Source organism: Gopherus evgoodei, chromosome 2 (assembly GCF_007399415.2).
Source record: "Gopherus evgoodei ecotype Sinaloan lineage chromosome 2, rGopEvg1_v1.p, whole genome shotgun sequence".
In the NCBI taxonomy this organism is placed as follows: Eukaryota; Metazoa; Chordata; order Testudines; family Testudinidae; genus Gopherus; species Gopherus evgoodei.
This window is the reverse complement of record NC_044323.1, coordinates 190,363,525-190,385,535: the sequence shown is the minus strand read 5'-3', so window position 1 is coordinate 190,385,535 and position 22,011 is coordinate 190,363,525. Positions and strand designations below refer to the sequence as shown.

The 22,011-nt window shown below is 42.2% G+C and overlaps 1 protein-coding gene across 3 annotated transcripts in view; it reads left to right on the top strand.

Moving 5' to 3' along the window:
- The window catches only part of ATP9B (ATPase phospholipid transporting 9B (putative)), a 322,516-nt gene that overhangs the window by 244,557 nt on the left and 55,948 nt on the right, over positions 1-22,011 (top strand). For all 3 annotated transcript variants that reach the window (XM_030552602.1, XM_030552603.1, XM_030552601.1), the window contains exon 13: positions 7,280-7,422. In XM_030552602.1, coding sequence (XP_030408462.1) covers positions 7,280-7,422 — 143 coding nt within the window. The remainder of the gene's footprint in view (positions 1-7,279; positions 7,423-22,011) is intronic.

Genomic DNA, 22,011 nt, shown 5'->3' with positions numbered 1-22,011 from the left:
CAAAAGGTGGGGAGAGGGGGCTGATGGAGCTCAGACTCCAGCTGCTATTATGAGGACGGTTACCCAGCATTTTGTACTATCTGCCAGGAATGACAGGGAGTCATTCCCATTTTTACTGAGTCCAGCCAGGAGCACTCACAGGATGATGACGAGGGATGGCTGTCAGTCATTTTGTACTGTACCGTCTGCCACTAGGGAAGAGAGAGGAGAGGATGCTGTTGTTTAGCGCCGTAGCACCCCGTCTACCAGCAGCATCCAGTAGATATACGGTGACATTGAAAAGTGGTGAGAAACTATTTTTTTCCCTTTTCTTTGAGGGCGGGAGGGGGGATAAATTTATGACATATTCCCTGAACTACTGGCAACAGTGTTTTTGACCCTTCAGCCATTGGGAGCTCAGCCAAGAATGCAAATGCTTTTCAGAGAGTGCAGGAACTGTGGGATAGCTGGAGTCCTCAGTACCCCCTCCCTCCCTCCATGAGCATCCATTTGATTCTTTGGCTTTCCATTACACTTGTCACGCAGCACTGTGCTGAGTCCCTGCTGTGGCCTCTGTCTATCATAGCCTGGAGATTTTTTCAAATGCGTTGTCATTTCGTATTCTGTAACGGAGCTCGGATAGAACAAGTTTATCTCCTCATACAGCGATCAGATCCAGTATCTTCAGTACGGTCCATACTGGAGCTCTTTTTGGATTTGGGACTGCATCACCACCCGTGCTGATCAGAGCTCCACACTGGGCAAACAGGAAATTAAATTCAAAAGTTTACAGGGCTTTTCCTGTCTACCTGGCCAATGTATCCGAGTTCAGATTGCTTTCCAGAGCGGTCACAATGGTGCACTATGGGATACTGCCCAGAGGCCAATACCGTTGATTTGCAGCCACACTAACCCTAATCCGACATGGCAATACCGATTTCAGCACTACTCCTCTCGTCAGGGAGGAGTATAGAAATCGGTTTAAAGTGCCCTTTATATCGATATAAAAGGCCTCGTTGTGTGGACGGGTGCAGGATTAAATCGGTAATGCTGCTAAATTCGGTTTAAACGCGTAGTGTAGACCAGGCCTAATTCTCATCATCCAAGTTCTCTGGCTTAGTTCAGATGCAGAGATCTCACTTTTGGGTTTTCCCTTTATCTTTAATCATAGTACTGCAATATTCCTGATAGTTTCCCATGTTCAGGTATTGGGTGAGGATGCCTTGGGGAAACTGGTGGCCCTCATAGTTTGCTGGGTGTGGAATGAAAAGTACAGGTTTTAGTCACCTCTTACCTGTTCACAAAGAGGTGGGAAAGAGATGGATCCCTTGTCACTGCCAAAAGCCTCAACTGACTCCTGAGTTTTAAAACTTTCCATGTCTTCCTAGGGGCTAAAATCTCCACCTTCCCTCTGACATCTTCTGTAGTGTATTGAAAACTAGGAGACAACAAAGTAAAGTTATTAAATATTAAAATTAGTAATATAAAATACCAGTCTGTTTGCATTATTTGTGTATCATATTTACCTACATTAAAAATTGAGATTTCATATTTATCTGCCAGAGAAACCCATAGGCTCACCACAGAATTTAGGCCAGTTTATTTCAACCCATCCTTTGAGCTGCTGAAGAAAGAAGAGAGGATGAAAAAGGAAGAATTTATGCAGTATCCGGACTAGACAGGTGTAATGGAACAAACAGCAAAAGGAAAGGTAGCCCTGAATATAGGGGAATTCTAGTGAGAGATTTATTGGACTAAACTCAGAGGGGAATTGATGGACAATGTATTGCTTGAGACATTGAAAACAAGACTAGGGATATCACTAGAAAGTCCTTCAGTGTTAGGGGGTAGAATAAGTTCCCTAATAGCTGTTCTCCATCTCTTGGTTTTTCTGATTTAGCTTTGATGTAAGATATCAGATAGGCTTTGATACGTAAACATTTATTCCAACGTACACAGTTGCAAGAAATTGATCCTCCAAGTTCTTAATGAGTTTATTAACTTATCTCATTAATGTGTTTCTCTAACATTTGCTACAAGAGATTGTTCTTTTCCTGTTATAACAGTCCTTTTAGAAGCAATGAGTATCAGTAAAGCTACCAATAATTTCTCTCAATACATTTTAATATTTTGTTCCACTGTTCCTTCGAGTACTCCCCCATGTGATAAAATAACCTTTCCTGATAACATTTCATTCATCTTTCCCTCGATTATATCTCTTTTCCTACCTCATCCTCAGATCTCAAAATCATTGTCCTTGTGTATTCTGATTTAGTTTTTCAAAGCAGTCTGGAAGACTGACATATTTTCTTTTAAAGTTAGTAGAAGTTGTGTCTAAATCTCCTAGACTGCTTTGAAAATTTCAGCCTCTGCCTGTCCTGTACTCTGGCTGTAACATTAATTTCCGCTAGCTGGACTGTGTGTTCTGTCTTGCAGAGTCCAAAATCACACATGGACATGTCGTCAATAACATCAGCCTGTGTAATCCTGAATACCGATGATCTCTTAGCCAACAAGTCAAAACCATGGGACATGTTAGGAAGGAAGCCTCAGTTGACGTTTTTTCTTTGAGGATGATTAACTACTAGAGTTTCTCAGCTCACTACATCTGTCTCTGGGATAAACTTATTTTTCCTTGAGCATATCCAAGAAACCCATAAAAAGGGATCACCTTGCCATTCCTTGGTGATATTTCATCACTTCCTACTGTGTATATAACAGGGTGGCCAAACCATGACTTGCTAGCCACATGCAGCTCTTTTATAGTTAAAATGTGGCTTGAGGCGCCCCCACATTCTCCACCTACCAGACTTGACGTGGGGGGTGGGGGGGAGAAATCAGGACCTCTGCCTTGCAGCAAGGTGGTGCAGTAAGGGCTTGTACCCCAGCAGATATGCCCCAGCTCTCGAACGTCTGAAGATTGTCATATGCAGCTTGGAGGGTCAGTAAGTTTGGCCACCCCGATATATAACTGTATATAGTTAGGGATGTAAGGTCTATTACCGTTCACTCTCATCCTAGACCAGAAGTTTGTGTCTTTCTGAAGAGGTTGAAAGTAAGGGGTTGATTTTTTTTTCTGTAAGAGACAAAGCTTCTTTATTTCAGTGCTTGCAGGAAACACTGAAATACATGAAGGAAGTTAAATCAATTGCCCTTTCCCTGTTTTTCACTCAGTTTCCGTACAGGAATCCAAGGTCCTTTTCCTCTCTGATCCTTGAAGTAAGTTTCACCCAGGGGCATCAACTGAAACCACAAATGTTATTTTCTAATGGAGCACAGTGCCACTGTGTGAAAAGAGCTCAGTAGTAGTAGTATCAATTATTTGTATTAGCGCAGCACCTAGAAGCCTTAGTAATTGACCAGGACCCTATGGTGCTAGGCCTGTAATAACACAGAACCTGTTTCTTATCTTCTTTGAGAATCACCCATCCCATTTGCTTGGGACAGAGAATTAACTCAAATCAGAGTGTGCTAGAGATCATTTAGAAAATAAAAGCTATCCAGTTCACTTCCATGCCTTCTGTATTCCAGAATAGTTCCATTTTGGTGACCTTAGGACACACTGGAATTCCTATTTGTTTTTCCTAGCTGTGAGCAATTGCGGGGATTCTGGTGCGAAATTTTAAAGAATGTAAAGATTATTTGAGCTGTTGGATTGTGTATGTTAAATGTTAGATAAAGGGGGTTACTGAAGTAGTCTGTTTTTATAATTGTTTTTTTAAAATGTGTCAAGGAGTGCGCTTAAAGCAGAAAAAAGGCACTCTTTTTTTTAAATGACTGCATAAATTAAGTACATGCCAACTTGTTCCCCATCCCTTTTCAGAGATGCCTCTCAAGCAGCTTCTGAAAGAATATGCTGTGGCCCTGTTTGTCTTTATAAATGCCAGGTAATGGTTCCACAACATCTCAGGCTCCTGGAAATCCATGTATATTTATGCTTGTCCCTCTGGTTCTATAGAACCTCTGCATCAGTGGTGTCCAGATTTTTCAAGCTCGGGGCCAAATATATTATTTAAGAAAGGGCAAGGGTCCTCAATTAATACTTGAAGGTAGATCCTCTGCTTTGGTCCATTTCCTTGTTCCACTCAGGTGGTGCAAAGGAAGTAGAAACCACCTGAAGTATCCTGCTGGGAATTCTCCTGGCATTTCAGCTGTTTCTTATGCCTCCCTCCTCACAGTTCCTGGTGCAAGGGGGGTGTTGGAGTGGGAAAGGGGAATGGATAGAGCACACTGTGCTCTAGCTTATTCTTAGCTAGTGTGCAACAACTAGGGAACTGTTGCCAGCTGCTGCTAGTTAAAGCAGCCCCAGGCCATTCTTATCTATAGGAGGGCTGTAGCAGAGAATCAGGGAGCTGTAACTGGTGAGTGGACTTCAGCTTCTCCTATTTTTCCCCATCCTCGTCTTCTCATAGGTGGTTGACGGGAATAGGGGAGCTATCCTGTAGTAGGCCCTTTTGTAGGGTAAGGTCAAGCTCTTTTCTGTGTCCCTTTGGCTCCCGTAAGGGAAGTGGGCAATGAAGCAACAAGCAACCAAGGGAAGAACTGCAGCAGGGGAGGGGGACAGCAGCTGCTTAGAGTGCTTCCATTGGCTTCTCCCATCAAATTCTCCTGGGAATGTTTGGGAAGTGGTGGAAGACAGTTGGGGAGGAGGCAATAAGGAGCTGATTAAAAGTTTTCAGTTTAAACATCATGAGTGTGAGTCAGGGAAGACACTTCTGTTTCATAATCAAATATAGACTTTCCTCTTATCATAGTCTCCCTCTAGAGCCACAGGTTTAACACCCTGGCTGTGCATTGCAAAGAAACCTGTCTCCCTGGTTACTTCCTCCACTTTTTGAATCAAAACTCCAATGCGTTCTAAGAACTTACTGGAGATTTTGTATTTTGCCATATTACTCTTCCAACAGATGTCCTGGGTAGGTAGTCTCCCATTGCAATCAGGTTTTATGTTTTGAATTTTTCTTTTATTTGTTCTAAAAATGCCTCATTCACCTCCTCCTCCTGATTTGGTGGTCTGTGGTAGACCACTACCATGATATCAGCCCTACTTTTTTACTCCTTTTGTCTTAACCCAGAGACTTTCAATTGGTCTGCTTCTCATCTCCTTCTGGACCTCGGAACAATGCAACACCTTCTTTTTTAACCTGCCTTTCCTTCCTGAACAAGCAGTAACCCCCCCCCCCCCCATAAATATTCCAATCATGAGACTGATCCTACCTAATCTCTGTGACACCAGTTGTAATTTAGCTTATGTACTAGTTCTTCCTGTTTGTTCCCAATACTCCTAGCATGTGTGTAGAGACATCTAAATCTTTGAGCATATTCCTCATTGATTTACTTCTTGTTGCTTGAAGCGTGACCCTATTGTAATTTTTCATGTCCCCTCAGCATCTAGCCCTCCATTAAGGTCACTTTTTTATGCTTACCTGTGGGCTTTTGTTACCTGACACCTTTCAACTATTTTTGAACTGTTGAATTTAAGATATTTTTGTCATATAATCAAGATTCTCTTACTGCATAAAAGTGTTTTAAAGGAAATATTAAAAGTAGTAGTATTTAACAACCAAACATGTGGAACCTGTACAGCACCGAGCACAACATCTCTCTCTCTCTCACTCAAAAGTCTTTATCTAATGAGACTTTTCATTCAGGGTTACTTGTACTCTCTCTTGCCATGAAGATCAAGTAGAACAGTTATTATTAAAAATAATTGTACAAAGCTTTTATCATGATTAGTATTTTGGTAGTGTCAACAATGTGCTAGGTGATGGCCACACATAGAGACGATGCAGTCCCTGCTAAGCATCAGAAGAAAGATCTGGGATTGGGATACGCTATACAAAATGCACCTCTATCCCGATATAACGCGACCTGATATAACACTAATTCGGATATAATGTGGTAAAGCAGTGCTTTGGGGGGGAAGGGGCTGCGCACTCTGGTGGATCAAAGCAAGTTCGATGTAACGTGGTTTCACCTATAACACGGTAAGATTTTTTGGCTCCTGAGGACAGTGTAGAGGTGTAAAAATAAACAAATAGCGGTACTTCTAATGAACCTATAATTGTTTCTTAAAAAAGAAAAGTCTATTAGTCCTCTATTCTGTTGCCTTTCCTATTTGTTTAAACTAATTTTATTGTGGCTTAAAGAAGCCCTCCAGGTGATCAATATTCTACAAAATTGGCAACGAAGGAACTAAGGAAATAGCAGAGAATTACCTTTGAGAGAAAAAAACCGAGTGTCCAGAAAAACCTGTTTTTCCTTTTGGCCTGAGCCTTACGTAGTCTTTTGCTGAGCAAATTACAAAAGGAGTAGTGGATGAACATTTATTTCACTATGAAAATACGTGTGTTGAAACTGCTGAATATCATACAACTCTGATTAAGCATGTCTGTTGTCTAGATGGCATGTAGCTATCTGTGAATTATTATCCCCTTAAGTGAGTCACAGTCGCTTGTGCATGAACAACATTCGTATCCATTACACTGTGGCAAGCGTACAGATAGGAAGCATTTGAAAGGTTTTTAGTACTTCTGCCATCTTGGTATTGCTGTAAGATGGCATGTTGGAAATCTTAAGGGAATTGTTGGTATTCTGTCCCCAGCAGCACTTTTAAACAGACAGCACTGTATTAGACAGTCTTAAATGAAGTCATAATTTGATCTTCAAGAGAAATAGGACTGAAATGAACCCTGGTTGACTGACTTGTCTGGGAAAGGATGTGAAATTCATTGGTTTTAAGATGGGGACACTAGTCATAATCTTGTATTCTGAAATGAAAGCTAGCTAGCGTTGATGGGACATTTACAGTGCCTTTTGTGAAGGGGAAGTCATGCTAACTTATATGTCTCCATATCACAAAATGAAAATAGCTTTTATAATCAACAAATGATGGAATCTTTGAAATTGTTCATAACATTTATATAATTGTGCTGAATTATGCATCATTACATTTTAATCAATATTTTCAATACAGTAACTAAAATATATCTTTAACCACTTGCAATTTTTTTATAGTTCTTTGAAAGGTCAAGTAGACCTATTAATATGTACTTGAATTGTGGTAGTGCCTAGTACCCCAGACATGGCATAGGGAACAAGAACAAAAAGACTGTTCCTACTACAAAGAGTTTATAATCTCAGTATGTAGTTTCAAATAAAAGTAATTTTTCAAGATTTTGCTGATATGTTATGATAAAAGCAGCTTTTAGTTCAATTATAACTTTTTATGGTTATAAGTGTCATCTTTTTAAGATATTATCTTGGGTTTACACTGAGTATGATATACTCTTCTTTGCAGTTTACGTGTGAATTTGGACATGGGCAAAGCAGCCTATGGATGGATGATTATGAAGGATGACAATATTCCTGGAACCGTTGTACGAACCAGCACCATACCAGAGGAGTTGGGGCGTTTAGTATATTTACTAACGGATAAAACAGGTACATGTGGCTACAATTTTTCCAGAATCATCTGATTTTTTTTTATGATGTTTAAGAATCTTTTTTCCATATGTTAACTTCATTTATTTCCTTGTAACAGGATAAATGGCCACTGATTTTTTTTTTAAGTTAAACATTAAGCATGTGTTTACATTTTTTGGTGTATCAGGGCCTATGGAGTTGATTCTTCAAGTCCTTATTACCCCACGCAGAATTTATTTTCATTAATAGTTCCCTTGATTTCAATGAGACCACTCAGTACAATAAACTATACTTGCTTTGTAGAATTATGGCATAAATTATCCATGTGACTTACTCCAAAAGATGCTATATGCCATTTTAGCCTTTATACTGCCATTTTCATCTGAGTGCATCCTTGCAACCTCATTCCCTTGAAAATATTTTAAGAAGACTCGAAGTTAGGACTGGTTTGTAAGAGAGCAAGTCTTTGCCAAAACAGCTAGTCATAAAGGTCATCCTCCTTAAAATAGCAGTTTGTTAGCGAGAACAAAAGTCATGGTCATCTGTTGTTACTTCTGATGCTCCATTTTCCGAACACCAGATTATCAATTTCTTCTTGAGCCACTATTGGGCTGTACAGCTCCATTGAATGATCTGAAGAGCTGAGGATTCATTTCAAGGCAGCTGATGGAGTCCTACTGGGCAGATTATCTTTTTTTAGCTTTAAAATAAAATCCCACTGTATCTGAGGTTTCCCAGGTAGCAGAGCATGAAAGAGGGACCTGAGAGCTAATAGGTGTGGAAGAGAGAAGCTGGGAAAGAACTGGAGTAGAACATGTTCTAAGCTGCTCTCCCTTATTGTTTTTGATTTGGTGTGTTGGGAAAATTAACACAACTATCCATACTAGCCCTTAGCAGAACAGCTTGGAAGGACAAGTATGTAAAGTTTAAATTTGGGCCAGTGTTGTGTTCTTAGTATCTGTTCTGTTGCCTTCTAGCCCCCTTCATAGGCCACAAAATCCTGAATGACGAGCCCCACCAAACCATATTCTGTTACCTATTAAAAGTTAAACATATTCACATAGTATATCCCTACAGTCTTAGCAAACATTTGAGGAACTTACTGTAATATAAATCCTAGCTGTGTGTTAGTTATTGTGGTGGTGGTTGGATATTGTAAAAAGCATTATTTCTTTGGTTTCATTTATTCATTTCATAGTTCTCTGGGATTGAATTAATCAATCTACTAAAATTAACACATTTATGCTGAGCAGACGAATGAGAATACATTTTAAAATATGAAAATAGCTTTCCAAAGTGTAATAGACAAAAAGGCTTGCAGTGTTGTAGCCGTGTTGCTCCCAGGATATGAGAGAGACAAATCTTTATTGGCCCAACTTCTGTTACTGGAAGAGACAAAATTTCAGGCTGCACAGAGCTCTTCTTCAGATCTGGCTCCGGACCTGCTCTGCTTGAAAGCTACATTTTTTTCCCAAAAAAGCTACCATTTGATAACTTCAGTTGAAGATCCAGTAAGATAGTAACCAATCAAAAACACTAAGCAGATCAGCACAATACAACATCATAATGAATCATAAAGGTTATTATCCTTGAAATGTTTATATAGATACTTTCTGTCACATGGAATTTTAATTTACAGCTGTAAAATACTATTTTATTTTATTAAATTGAGTAAAGAAAGTTTTAAAAGCACATATTTGAATGGGTCACTTAAAAAAAAACAACTACATTTTGCATCTGACTGATTTTGCTTAGATCACACCACATCACACAAATTGCAGTCACTCTAGCTTGAATTATTTTAAAAAATAGAGCCCACTTGTGTGCCAGTCTTTCACGGTACACATTTAATACCGGAGTGTACTTGTGGCTAAAGAGACACATATCTAAAATGATTAGTGAAATACATTAAGATATCGTTTGGAAGATAACTAGCTGTCAAATCAAGGGCTTATCCAAACACTGTCTTCAAAGTTTTGAAAGGAGGATTAAAGTTGTAATTTAATAATTTAAATGGTTATAAAACAGAAATGCTGTTAGGAACTAAAAAAGTCAAATTGTTTGGCTAACTTTAAATTGATCTGTGTAAAAAACAACTGTCAGTACCTGGAGGGTACTGGTGAGGGACCTTAACCCAGATTTATCATCTTTTCATATAACTTACTTACCTAACTCTGATATTTGGTGTCTCAGTCTAAGATTTATCCCAGACATAAACATATAATTGAGAGAATGAATAGAATCTGTATATAACTGCTTTGAGATACCTTAAATGATTACAAATAGTTCAAAAGAGCTGTCGAGAACAATTGGTGTTTTAATTTTAACAAAACATTATTTTTTATTAAATAACTCTCACTTTTTAACTTCGCTCTTGAGATTTGGATGTTTAAAGTTTAAAAAAAAAAGGCAGCACAGCAATTCTTATAGCCGACCTTGGTACCTGATCTTATAAAAGCAGATGTAAAGGGGTGGTCCTATTTCTATACAAGCAAAGACCTCAGGTTTCTCAATATTGAAAATGAAAAGAGAATACAGAAAACAGCTTGCACAGATCTTATGCTGTAGTCCAAGCTTTACTTGGAATAATTAAGAATTAGTTGTTGAGTCTAAGGAGCATTACCTTACTAGCATAATTGCAAGGTAGTCCTTTGTATGATTGTAAATTGGGTTTGTGCTTCATCAATAAGCTTTTTGACAAGAAGCGTCCATCACAGTGGCGCTCTCATTTGCCACAGTAGAATAGAAAATGAAGTATCCCAATAATTGCATTATAGTTTCCTTATTGTGGGACAAGAAAGCAATGTGGTATAATTAGGTTTGATTGGAGTGCATGTTTCCGGTAAGATCTGAAATTAATGATGTTGCTATAGTGACACATCTGCGGCCACCAGTGCGTGAAACATAAAGTAATTCATTCGACTAGAGAAGACATCTGTTAACTGCAAGGATGCAGAGCATATTGACACTGACCAGAAATGCTAGACGTTATGTGATAAATGAACAAATGATGCTGAAACAGGAGGACAGATAATTTGTACTTAATCTGCTGGGAGAACTTTAATCTTCTCACTGGTTGCATTTGACAATGCCATTGTTTAAAGAACAATGCTGCAGAGAACTCATAAATTTTAAAACTTAACTCAGAGTGCAGCCTATTAAAGCAATACATTAATTCCTTTGTTAGGGAGTTTTTATCTTCATGTAGAACAAAGCCATTACTAAGAACACCCACTAAAACAACAGGTTTTTTAGGACTCACATTTTAATTATAGCATCCATTACCCAAAATGCCATGTTGTTTGGACTTGAATCACATATAAGTTTGACAGAAAGGCGTCATCCATTATGGGGGGGTATGCTGTTTCCAGTGTTTTCCAAGGGCAGCTGAGCATGATATTTTATCCTCTCCAGGCTACAAGATCCTAATCACAAGGGAAATACAAAGATATTTGGCTGTATTTATTGAACGTTTCTGACGTTCAGAGTGCAAAACTGCAAGCTTTCTGCTATTCATGATGGCAGCCAAAGTATTCTGTTATAACAAACGCAAACAGTTTTCCTATCATAGTTATTTATTAATGCATAGACTTGCATTTGAGTTCTGTAATTAACATTTTAGTGAATTTTTGGATCAGATTAGATACTTTACACGTAACAGTCAAACAGATGCATAGAGTAATGAGATACATAATTTTCTGGGCAAGCCCTTTGCTAGAGGCCAATGTATTAATATGGACTTCTTATTTTGTCTCCTGTAAATGTGGTGTGATTTACTTTAATACTAGTAAGGTATAGTTTCAGCAATCCTCTTTCTGAAAATTAATCTTTTGAGATAATTATTTGCATTGTTTCCCCTACCCATGCATTTGGTCAGTATAAAAATGTACAGAGAACCAAGTAATTACTAAAAAAAAAAAAAAAAAAATCCCATGAGATAAAATATGTCCTTCTCAGGACACATGCTCTTCATGGGACCAGCAAGGATGCAGCATGAATAGAGGGCAAGGAGAGAAGTAGCTGAGAAAGCTGGAGAATCCTGAGCGGTTGGGATTCTACAGTAAACCTCAGCTGCAATTCAGTGGATCCCCAGTCAGACTGACAGAGGGGCTCTACTTTCATGTGTTTTCTTTATGTGCCCCTGCCACTACTCCAGAAGTGAAAATATCACCAAAGAATGTGATACTACCATTAGCTGTTCTGCTGCTTCCATTCTTGTGTGATCCCGCTGATGGGAGTAAAAGAGAACAGAGGGATTAGTTAATACTGTTCTGAGCAGTAGTATCTAAACCATGTTATTAACACGGATTTCACTCCACAGGAAAGAACAGACATACCCCTTTCAGTGGCTATTATCTGACTACATCATATGCTCCTTTCTTTTTCCGTTAGTTCTGAATGGCCTTAGGCCATACATAGTTTTTATGAAAGATGTACAGGGAAAAGGGGAGGAGGTATTGCATATTAATGCTGCTTCTTCGAGTGATTGTTCACATCCATTACGCATTAGGTGTGCACATGCTGCATGCACGAACATCGGAAACTTTTTCCCTTAGCAGCTCCCTTCGGGCCGGCAGGGGGCCCCCGCCAGAACGGCGCCCCATTCTGGTGCATATATATCCCTGCCAGCCCAACCTTCACTCAATTCCTTCTTACCGTCCGTGGCAGCTTTGGAACAACTCCTATCTCTCGACTGAGAGTGTCCCTTAACATTGCTAACATTTATCAGTGTTGGTTGTTAACAGTTTCTTAGTAGATAGTTAAGCTTCCTTTGTTCTGGGTGTGGATAAATTCCAGCTCCGGCCCTGGGCGGCGGGGCATGCCGCGCGCCCAAGGCTTCGCCACATGCCGCAAGCTTATGCCGATTAGCGATCCCCACGATTCTTGTCTCTGTTGCCTGGGGGAATCACATCAGACAGAGCACTGCAAAATCTGTAAGGCCTTCAAGCCAAGAATTAAAAAAGAAAGACTTTCGACTTAAGCAGCTGCTCATGGAGGCTGCACTACAGCCCTCAACTACGGACCATCCCACAGCTCCGGCAGCCTTGGTGCAGAGTGCCCCAGCATCAGTTTGTGACCCAGCACCAGCGGGGCACCCTAAGCCTATGGCGCCAAGACAACACGACCGGCCCCAGCCTGGTCGAAGGGCCTCCCCGAGGGCGCTTCCCGCATAAGAGCACAGTGCCCAGGAAGGACTCGAGTGCACAGAAGGGTAGCACTGTCCCAGGACAGACCTTGGTACCCATGGCTCTGGCACGAAAGGTCCATTGAGCCCCAGGGTAAGCACCTCAAATGAAGAGGAAGGGCTGGAGGAGCTTCCAGAACAACCCTCTATGCCAGACACATTTGAGGCGGCAAAGGACCTCATTGAATTGTCTGCAACGAGCCCCCTCCTGACCAAGGAGAAGCCTCTGGCACCAAGACTGCTGTCCAGAGGCAAACCAGCACTGGTACACCCACTGAGGTCACCATCATGGCACCGCTCCCGGCATCGGTCCCGGTCAAGCTCCGCCTCAGTAGACTCCCGGCTGTCCTTAACTCAGCGGGCCTCGAAGGCGTCGGGTCCCAACCCACACTCGGCACCGACCCCACCACCTCAGCTTTCCCCAGTTACTCCAAGCAGACACCAGGACATTTCAAGGCCGGGCCCGACCGCTGGCCGTCATTCCCAGACTCCAGGGTACCAGTACCAGTTGGCAAGCACCACTCCCGATCCCAGTCAATACGATATTGCTCCCCAGTCCCTGACCGGCACTGTTCCTCAGCACCGCCGTTGCCCTCGAGGTCGCCGTCCGTAAACTCCGAGGCAAACTCAGGCCACTCTGCCTATGCCCGCAGGGCACCAGCCAACAGAGAACACCAAGCCTCGTGGTATCCGCAGTGGGGCCCACCAGGGCAGTGGCCTTTCTGGACACCATGGGCCTACCACCAGCAGCAAGGGACCCCCTCCAGAACCTCGAGGTTCAGCTTCTCAGGACATCAATCCCGATCCCCGCATGGATGCCCCTCCTCTGACAAGGAGGCCACGGTTTTCAGACCACCAGATACATCACAGCACGGAAAGGCCGGGATGGCACCAAGCCCAGTGCCATCTCAAACACGCTCGGTTGGGCAAACCCCAGAGGAGCCCATAGCCGGTGAAGAGTCACAGGAAGGGCTAGAGGATGAAGCGCAAAAGGCCTTAACTTCTTCATCCTTCCCAGATGAAGCCGTGATGGGTACAGCAGTTTCAGGGCCTCCACCGATTGACCACAGGGCACACCAAGAGCTGCTCCGCAGGATAGCCCAAAATTTGGCCTTGCAGGTGGAGGAGACAGTAGAGCAGGAGGATCCCATAGTGGACATCCTAAGCCCCAAATGCCCGTCCAGAATCGCGCTCCCATTCATAAAAACAATACAGTCCAATTGTAAGACAGTATGGCAAACACCAGCCTCCAGTGCGCCAACAGCAAAGGGCGTAGAAAGGAAGTACTTGGCTCCTTCCAAGGTGTTTGACTTCCTCGTCTGTCACCTGCCACCCCATTGGCTGATCGTGTCTGCAATCAACGAACGGGAACGGCATGGACAACAAGCCCCAACCCCTAAGGCCAAGGAGCCGAAGCGGTTGGACTTATTTGGTAGAAAGATCTGTTCATCTGGGGGCCTACAATTGACGATTGCAAATCAGCAGGCGATCCTAAACAGACACAGTTTTAATTCATGGGCAGCAGTCTCCAAGTTCAAGGACTCTTTGCCCCAGGGCTCACAGCCCGAGTTCACAGCCATCGTGGACGAAGGGAAGGCGGTAACCGAAACCTCCCTGCAAGCCTCGCTTGATTCGGCAGATGCAGCTGCTAGGACAATAGCGTCGGGAATGCTGATGAGACACTTGGTGTAGCTGCAGGCCTTCCAGCAGAGGTCCAAAACACTCTCCAAGACCTCCCATTCGAAGGGTCCAGCTTGTTCTCAGACCAAACGGACACCAAGCTGCATAGCCTTAAAGACTCCCGGGCGACCCTCAAGTTGTTGGGGATGCACACCCCGGCAACATAGAGCAAGCCTTTTAGACCGCAGCCACTACAACAAAGACAGTACCATCCTCTCCCCAGGCAGGAACCTTACCACAGAAGGGGCAGAGATAATAGGCGTAGAAACAATATGCCTAGCCAAGGCCAGGGCCAGGGCAAGCCACAACCCGGCAACAAGCAGGGATTTTGAAGGTGCACTCGAGGACAGCGCACCAAGCCTCTCACTGGATTCAACCCTTTGTTTCATGAACCATTTGTCCCATTTCTACCATGCATGGTCCAATATAACATCAGACCATTGGGTCCTGCACACAGTGAAGGTGAGATACATGCTTCAGTTCTCCTCGCCCCCTCCCTCCCATCCCCATCCCTCTTCAGGGACCCCTCTCATGAGCAACTCCTGATGCAGGAGGTTCAGGCCCTTCTCGGGGCAAGGAAGGTGGAGGAAGGCCCATCCAGACCTATGAGGGAAAGGGTTCTACTCAAAGTACTTCCTTATCCCCAAGGCAAAGGCGGATCTTCGACTCATTCTGGACCTACGCGGACTCAACAAATTCCTAGTCAAGGTCTGCTTCTGCATGGTCTCCCTTGGTTCTATTATCCCTTCCCTGGATCCAGGGGATTGGTACGCTGCCCTCGATATGAAGGATGCGTACTTTCATGTTGCCATTCATCCCACTCACCAGCGGTTCCTGCAGTTCACCATAAGCCAGCACTATTACCAGTTTACGGTCCTACCCTTCGGCCTGGCGATGTCCCCACGGGTGTTCACGAAATGCATGGGGTGGCAGCATTTCTTCGACAAAGGAAAATGCCAGTGTATCCGTACTTGGATGATTGGTTTCTCGCTGGCCGGTCCGAGGACGAGGTCCGTTCCCCTGTGACATTGGCACTAGACTTGTTCCACAAGCTAGGTCTCCTAATTAATGTGCCCAAGTCCTCGCTGATACCTACACAAAGACTGGACTTCATAGGGGCAATCCTGGACTCGATACAGGCACAAGCAAGCCTACTGGTTCCCAGGTTCCTAGCCATCCAGCAAATCGTAATCTCTGTGCAACGGTTCCCCACAACTATAGTCAGATGGTGCATGCAGCTTCTGGGGCACATGGCAGCATGCACCCATGTAGTCAAACATGCCCGGCTGAGACTCAGACCTATGCAACTGTGGCTAGCCCAAACATATTGCCCCAGCAGAGACCCCCTTGGACCTTGTAGTGACAATCCTGGCTCGCGTCTCGGACTCCCTCTGCTGGTGGTTCGATCAGCAGATAGTTTGCGAAGGGATCCCCTTCGCTACACCACAACCCACCTTGACGTGGGTAACAGATGCATCAGACTTAGGCTGGGGAGAAAACTTGGGGGATCTGCAAATGCAGGGGCTGTGGTCGAGAGAAGAAGTGTCACTACCATCGAAGGCCACAGCGTGACAGTTCTGATGGACAACACTACCACCATGTTCTACATAAACAAGCAAGGTGGTGCCCATTCCTTTCCCCTCTGCCATGAGGCGCTTCTCCTGTGGCACTTTTGTATAGCCCATTCAGTCCAACTAGTGGCGTCATACCTTCTGGGGGTGCAAAACAAGCTGTGGGCTGCCTCAGCAGATCATATCAAGTGCATGAATGGATGTTAAGAGAGGACATCCTGAGATCAATCTTCCAGAGGTGGGGATTTCCCCAAATAGATCTGTTTGCCACCAAGGGCAATAGCCAATGCCCTCGGTTTTGTTCCTTCCAGAACCTGAGCCCAGGCTCGGTGGTGATGCCTTCGTGATTCCATGGGGCAGGAGTCTGAAGTGTGCCTTCCCGCCACTCCCACTCATCCACAGGGTCCTGCTCAAGGTCCACAAGGACAAAGCTGTGTTGATTCTCATCACACCAGCCTGACCATGCCAGCAATGGTTTATGACCCTGCTGGAACTGTCAGTGACTGCCCCGATTACCCTGCCCCTGCACCAAGATCTCATCACGCAGGTCAGGGGTCGCCTGCTTCACCTGAACCTGCAGTCTCTACATCTCACGGCATGGAATCTCTGTGGCTAAATGCTGTGGAGAGTAGGTGCTCCCGCCAGGTCCAACAAATTCTCCTTGGTAGCAGGAAACCTTCCACAAGGGCGGCATACCTCGTCAAATGGAAGAGGTGGTCCTATTGGTGCGAACCTAAGCTCATACAGCCTCTTCAGGCCTCCATCCCATCTATACTAGAATACCTACTGCACCTCAAACTTTAGGGTCTCGCCTCCTACTCAATCCAAGTATATCTGGCCGCCATATCAGCATTGCACCCTGGGGAGTCTGGGCATTCCGTGTTTTCCAACCCCACAGTAGACCGATTTTTTTTCACCCACTGGGTCCCCCCATGGAACCTTAACCTGGTCTTAACTAAGCTCATGGGACCACCTTTTGAACCCCTAGCCTCTTGCTCTCTCATGCACCTCTCATGGAAGTTGGTATTTTTGGTGGCCATTACGTCAGCTAGGAGGATGTCTGAGCTGAGGGCCCTCACTTCGGAACCCCCATATACAGTTTTTTTATAAGGACAAGGTGCAGCAGAGGTCACACCCTAAATTCCTCCCTAAAGTGGTCTTTCAGTTTCACATGGTCAGGTCATGTGTTTACCAGTATTCTTTCCCAAACCACACACGGACCCGAGTCACCACAACCTGAATACCCTAGATGTCCATAGGGCCCTGGCATTCTACCTGGAACGAACCAGGCCTTTCCACAAGTCGACACAGTTGTTGTCGCCATTGTGGAGAGAATGAAGGGCCACCCTGTCTCGGCGCAACGGATATCATCGTGGATCGTGGACTGCATCTGCGCATGCTATTAGCTCGACAAAGTGCCAGCCCCAGCGATCACAGTTCACTTGAGTAGGGCTCAAGCATCCTCGACGGCTTTCCTAGCACAGATACCGCTCCAGGAGATCTGTACAGCAGCCACCTGGTCATCGGTACACACATTCACAAACCACTATGCAGTCCATCATCAGGCCAGAGAGTATGTAGCAGTCAACAGGACTGTGCTTCAGTCAATTGTTCCTTGACTCCTACTCTCCTCCTATGGTAAGTTTGTGAGTCTCCTAATGTTAATGGACGTGAACAATCACTCAAAGAAGAAAAAACGGTTACCTATCTTTTCGTAACTGTTGTTCTTCGAGATGTGTTGTTCACACCCATTACACTTCTCACTCTCCTTCCCCTCTGTCAGAGTCTCCCGCAAGAAGGAACTGAGGGAGGGTCGGACCGGCAGGGGTATATATGCACCAGAGCAGGGCGCCGCTCTGGCGGGCCCCCCTGCTAGCCCGACCGGAGCCGCTAAGGGGAAAAGTTTCCAATGTCCATGCAAGCGGCGTGCGCACACCTAATATGTAATGAACAACACATCTCGAAGAAAACAGTTACAAAAAGGTAGGTAACCGTTTTTTCCTATTGTTTTTTTCTATGATTTCTCTTCCCCTCCAATAGAGGGCCAATATTTTTTTCTCAGTTTTCTTCTTAGAATGTTTGTCTTTGTATATCTACTGCTGACAGAAATTCAACATTGAAAATATTGTGCCAGATAGTCAGTTGGACTTTCCATAGAGCTATGCAGATTTACAGCAGCTTCAGGATCTGGCCCTTTATCTCTTAAACGAGTATATCTTTCAAGCAAAGTACACATATTGTATGAAAGGTTATATGCTCTTGTAACTTCTGGCAAAGTTATTAATGCTTATATATTGCAAGTACTTACTTGCTGTTTTATTGTGGCCTTTTAGAATGTTGGTGTTAGGCCAGTTTATAATCTAGCAAAGCTTTCTGATCAAATATTACATCTGCATCTCAAAAAAAAAAAATTATCCGCTGCTCTGTTGTGAATCACATCTGTTGCGACCCAGGAAATGATGCCTGCAGGACTTTTTCCTTAGAAATTAATTTCCTCTTTGCCTGCTTTGCTCTGTGTTTAATGATACAATTGTAGTCAAAAACTCTTTGCTTCAATAAAGCACATACTAAATTTTTCTTTAGGAATCACACACTAACTTTTTGTCAAGATATTTTTTGCATGTGGTAACTGTATTCAGAAACAACGTTAAGAATATACTTTGATGGTGGGATGTATGATGGCTGCCATGGTCTTTGGATATCTTTGAAAAGAGCTTTGCATTTCCTCCTGTGTTTGCAAGTTTTTCAAATTAGCAATTCTTAGCCAAGATCTATTTTTAAAAATTGTGAAATAAGTGGAGATTAACCAAGTCACCCCAAGGAAATTCTGAAAAATCAGATAAAACCACATTTGTAAAAAAATGCTGTTAAAACTAAACTTACCAGTAAATTTATCTTCACTGTTTTCTCTATTATCCATTGTGAGGGACAGAACAGAAAGGAGACTGAAAATTCCGAACTAACTGTGTTAGAAGCACAAACTACAGATATTTAAAATGTTCATAGAGGTGTACAACTAAAGGTCTGGCAAGACATTACCAGTAATCTACTGCAAGAAGACTAAAACCTAAAATAGAACTATTGGAAAACTATTGTTGAGGAAGTAGTATGACATGACTAACTGGCATCATATTCTGAGGAGACTAGCAAGATATTTTTTGCCCAGTTCAGGGTTGTGATCATTCAACCAGGAGAACTTAGAAACAATTTTTTAATGTTGACAAGGGACGGACTTGTCATCCTTCCCTCCACCTACCACATCTGCTGGTTGCTGCAAGGTAAGAGGACGTACAGAGCTCTACTCCACAAGCCTTCTGCTTGCTAAGAGGAAGGGGAAGGCAAGAGGTTTCTGTTTGTCTACCCTTCCTCCCATCTTGATTTTTGAGAAAGGTGGGGGTGGCTGGGACAAGGGGAAAGGAATACAGAGGAACTCTCCTACCACTATAATTTCAGTGCCTGCATACTCCGCTGCTCGTAGCTATATGAGCCCTGGAAAGATACTGGCATTGTCTGTCTACAGATTCAAGAAGATAACACTGCATCAGTTCACGATTGGAAGTTTATAGCCATTAAGACAAGACATTTAGCTTTTTAAAATGAAAATTTAAATTCTTCAGAAATTAATATTTTAGTCCCTCATGCTTAGTCACCATATGCAAATCAGAGAATAGAGTTTTCATATCTTGAAGCATAACATGATTGTATAAATTCTGAAATTCAATAGAGTTACCAAAAACATATAGTCATTTGGTAAGCGTGAATGTTTTGAAGGGAAAACATAAAATAAGTATTTTTATTTCATAAAAAGTTGCCCATAAAGCATGAGAGCAAAAAATTTTTTCTCTTTACTTGCCTTAAAGTCACTGAGAGTTTCCTTGCAAACCAATTTCTATATGACAACCAGATAAGTGAGTTGCAAATTTTTTTTTAATGATTACCTCAGGTTTTCATTCTTTGTGTGCTACTTTGCAACTACACCTGGAAATGTTCTATTTCTCATATGAATTTTGCCCAATTATATCTAAATTCTGTGAAAAATCTACGTTTCACAAAATAAAATTATTTCACAAAATTCTTTCCTTTTTTAACTTTATTGTATATATGCCATGGTTCTGGATAATATTTAAGCAAAAGGGAGCATGAGTGCCTTTCTGGTTAATTTTGAGAGAAAATACAATTTATTTGATATAGATACCCAGCATGTAATGTGTATGTTCTTAATATTTTAGTGAGTGATGGTCTAACTGTTGTTATACTATACAAGTATACAAAAATTGAGATAAAAATTCATTTTTCATATATTACTGGGCAGAGGGAGTGGTAGACTTCCAGTGAATAAGTGGGAAGGAAGATTTATGACTGTGACAGCATGACTATATCTCTGAAGAGCACTAATGGAAGTACCCTATATCAGATGCATAAACTGGATGTTAACTGTCTAAACAAGTTCTAGTTTCTAAACACTAATTATAGTGTGTCTGATGCTTTTAACTTGCTCTCTTCCTATGACTTGCTGTGTTGCACTGTCATACTGGGACAAAGACAGGATATCAAAAATAAGCATTTACAAATAGGAATAAATCTTAGTGTGAAGCATTCCTTACTGTATTTTTAAATTATTTGTGGATTTTTAGTAATCTACAGTCTTACACAATTTTTTTTTTAAATAAACCTCAGAAGTATTATTCTTAACCTTGTAACGCAAAAATATTTTTACATTTCAAGCCTCACAAGAGGGGAAATTTAGGGCCTCCCTTAAATGCTCACAAGGAGCAAAAGAGAATGCAATGGGAATATCAGCACACTGGATTAATTCCAGTTTGACTGATTATATTTTCAAAATGTAGTTTATTTTATTCACTTTCAGTACAGCTTAGATAACAAATGATATATGATCTTTCTATGAGCTTAACAGAAGAACCTAGCTGGTGGTGATCTCTCTCTCCCCTTGTTATGCTTCATCATGGAACCCTGAACCACCCACGCTTCAATTAGAGCTTTCTAAAAATCAAGGATGTCAGTGGTGAACATGGTGTCACTCTATGACTGACACCCTATAGTTCCTTACAGATGTAAGTGGTCTCTGAAAACATACAATTTATGTTGATTCTGAAATTTCAGGCTTACTCCAGTTACAGGCTAAATTCGTCAAATTCGGAAACATTGTTAATTTCCAATGACCTATTCTAGACAACTTTGATTCCCTCTGTTTGCCAGGAAGTCTTTCTTCATACATATCATGGAATAGTGTTAGAAATATGTGGTAAGAGGCATGTTTGACATATATCATCCCATTTTTTTACTCTTTGATCAAAGGTAAAGTGTTGCAATTGACCTTTTAAGATGCAGATACCTAAAAAAAGATCTTTTATCTTGTGTTATTTATACATAGACTTTTTAACTGAACAATCATTTTTGTGTGTATATGTGTGGCTCAGATTGTCACAGAAAATGTAATATTAAAAACTAGATCTCTAAGCATAATCCATTTTAAGTCCATTTAAGTTATGGTAATATGTTGTTACCATGAAGATATTTACAACTAGAAAGATGCATGCGACCTGATATAACACGAATTTGGATATAACGTGGTAAAGCAGTGCTCCGGGGAAAGGGGGGCTGCTACACGCTCCAGTGGATCAAAGCAAGTTCAATGTAACGCAGTTTCACCTATAACTCAGTAAGGTTTTTTGGCTCCTGAGGACAGCGTTATATCGAGGTAGGGGGTACTGATTTTTTTTCCCCCATACTTATACTTGTATTTTCAAAGCACAAGTCACAATGTTATCTAGATGCCAAATACAAGATTTCCAAGGTTTCTATGTTTTTCTGCTTCTCTCTCGGTGAAGTTTAAATATAGGGGTCTTTTTTGGAAGGCAGTACGATATCTATAGAAGTGAGAAAATTCTTCAGTTAGCATTCTGTTGTCTCTATATATAAAACCCTGTTTAACAATGCCTTTGACATTGTGCTCTACAAAGACATAAGACATGAATTCATCCTGACTTTTTGTGGTCAGGAGTTCCACAACTGAGTGGCTTTCACCAAAAACCACTATCTTTCCCAGTTTATGGACTGTTTTGTCTCACTGCTTCCTCAACATAGCTGGATTTCTCCTGGCCGTTTCTCTGGGTCATTGGAAAATAATTAGTCCTTCCCCACACCATAACA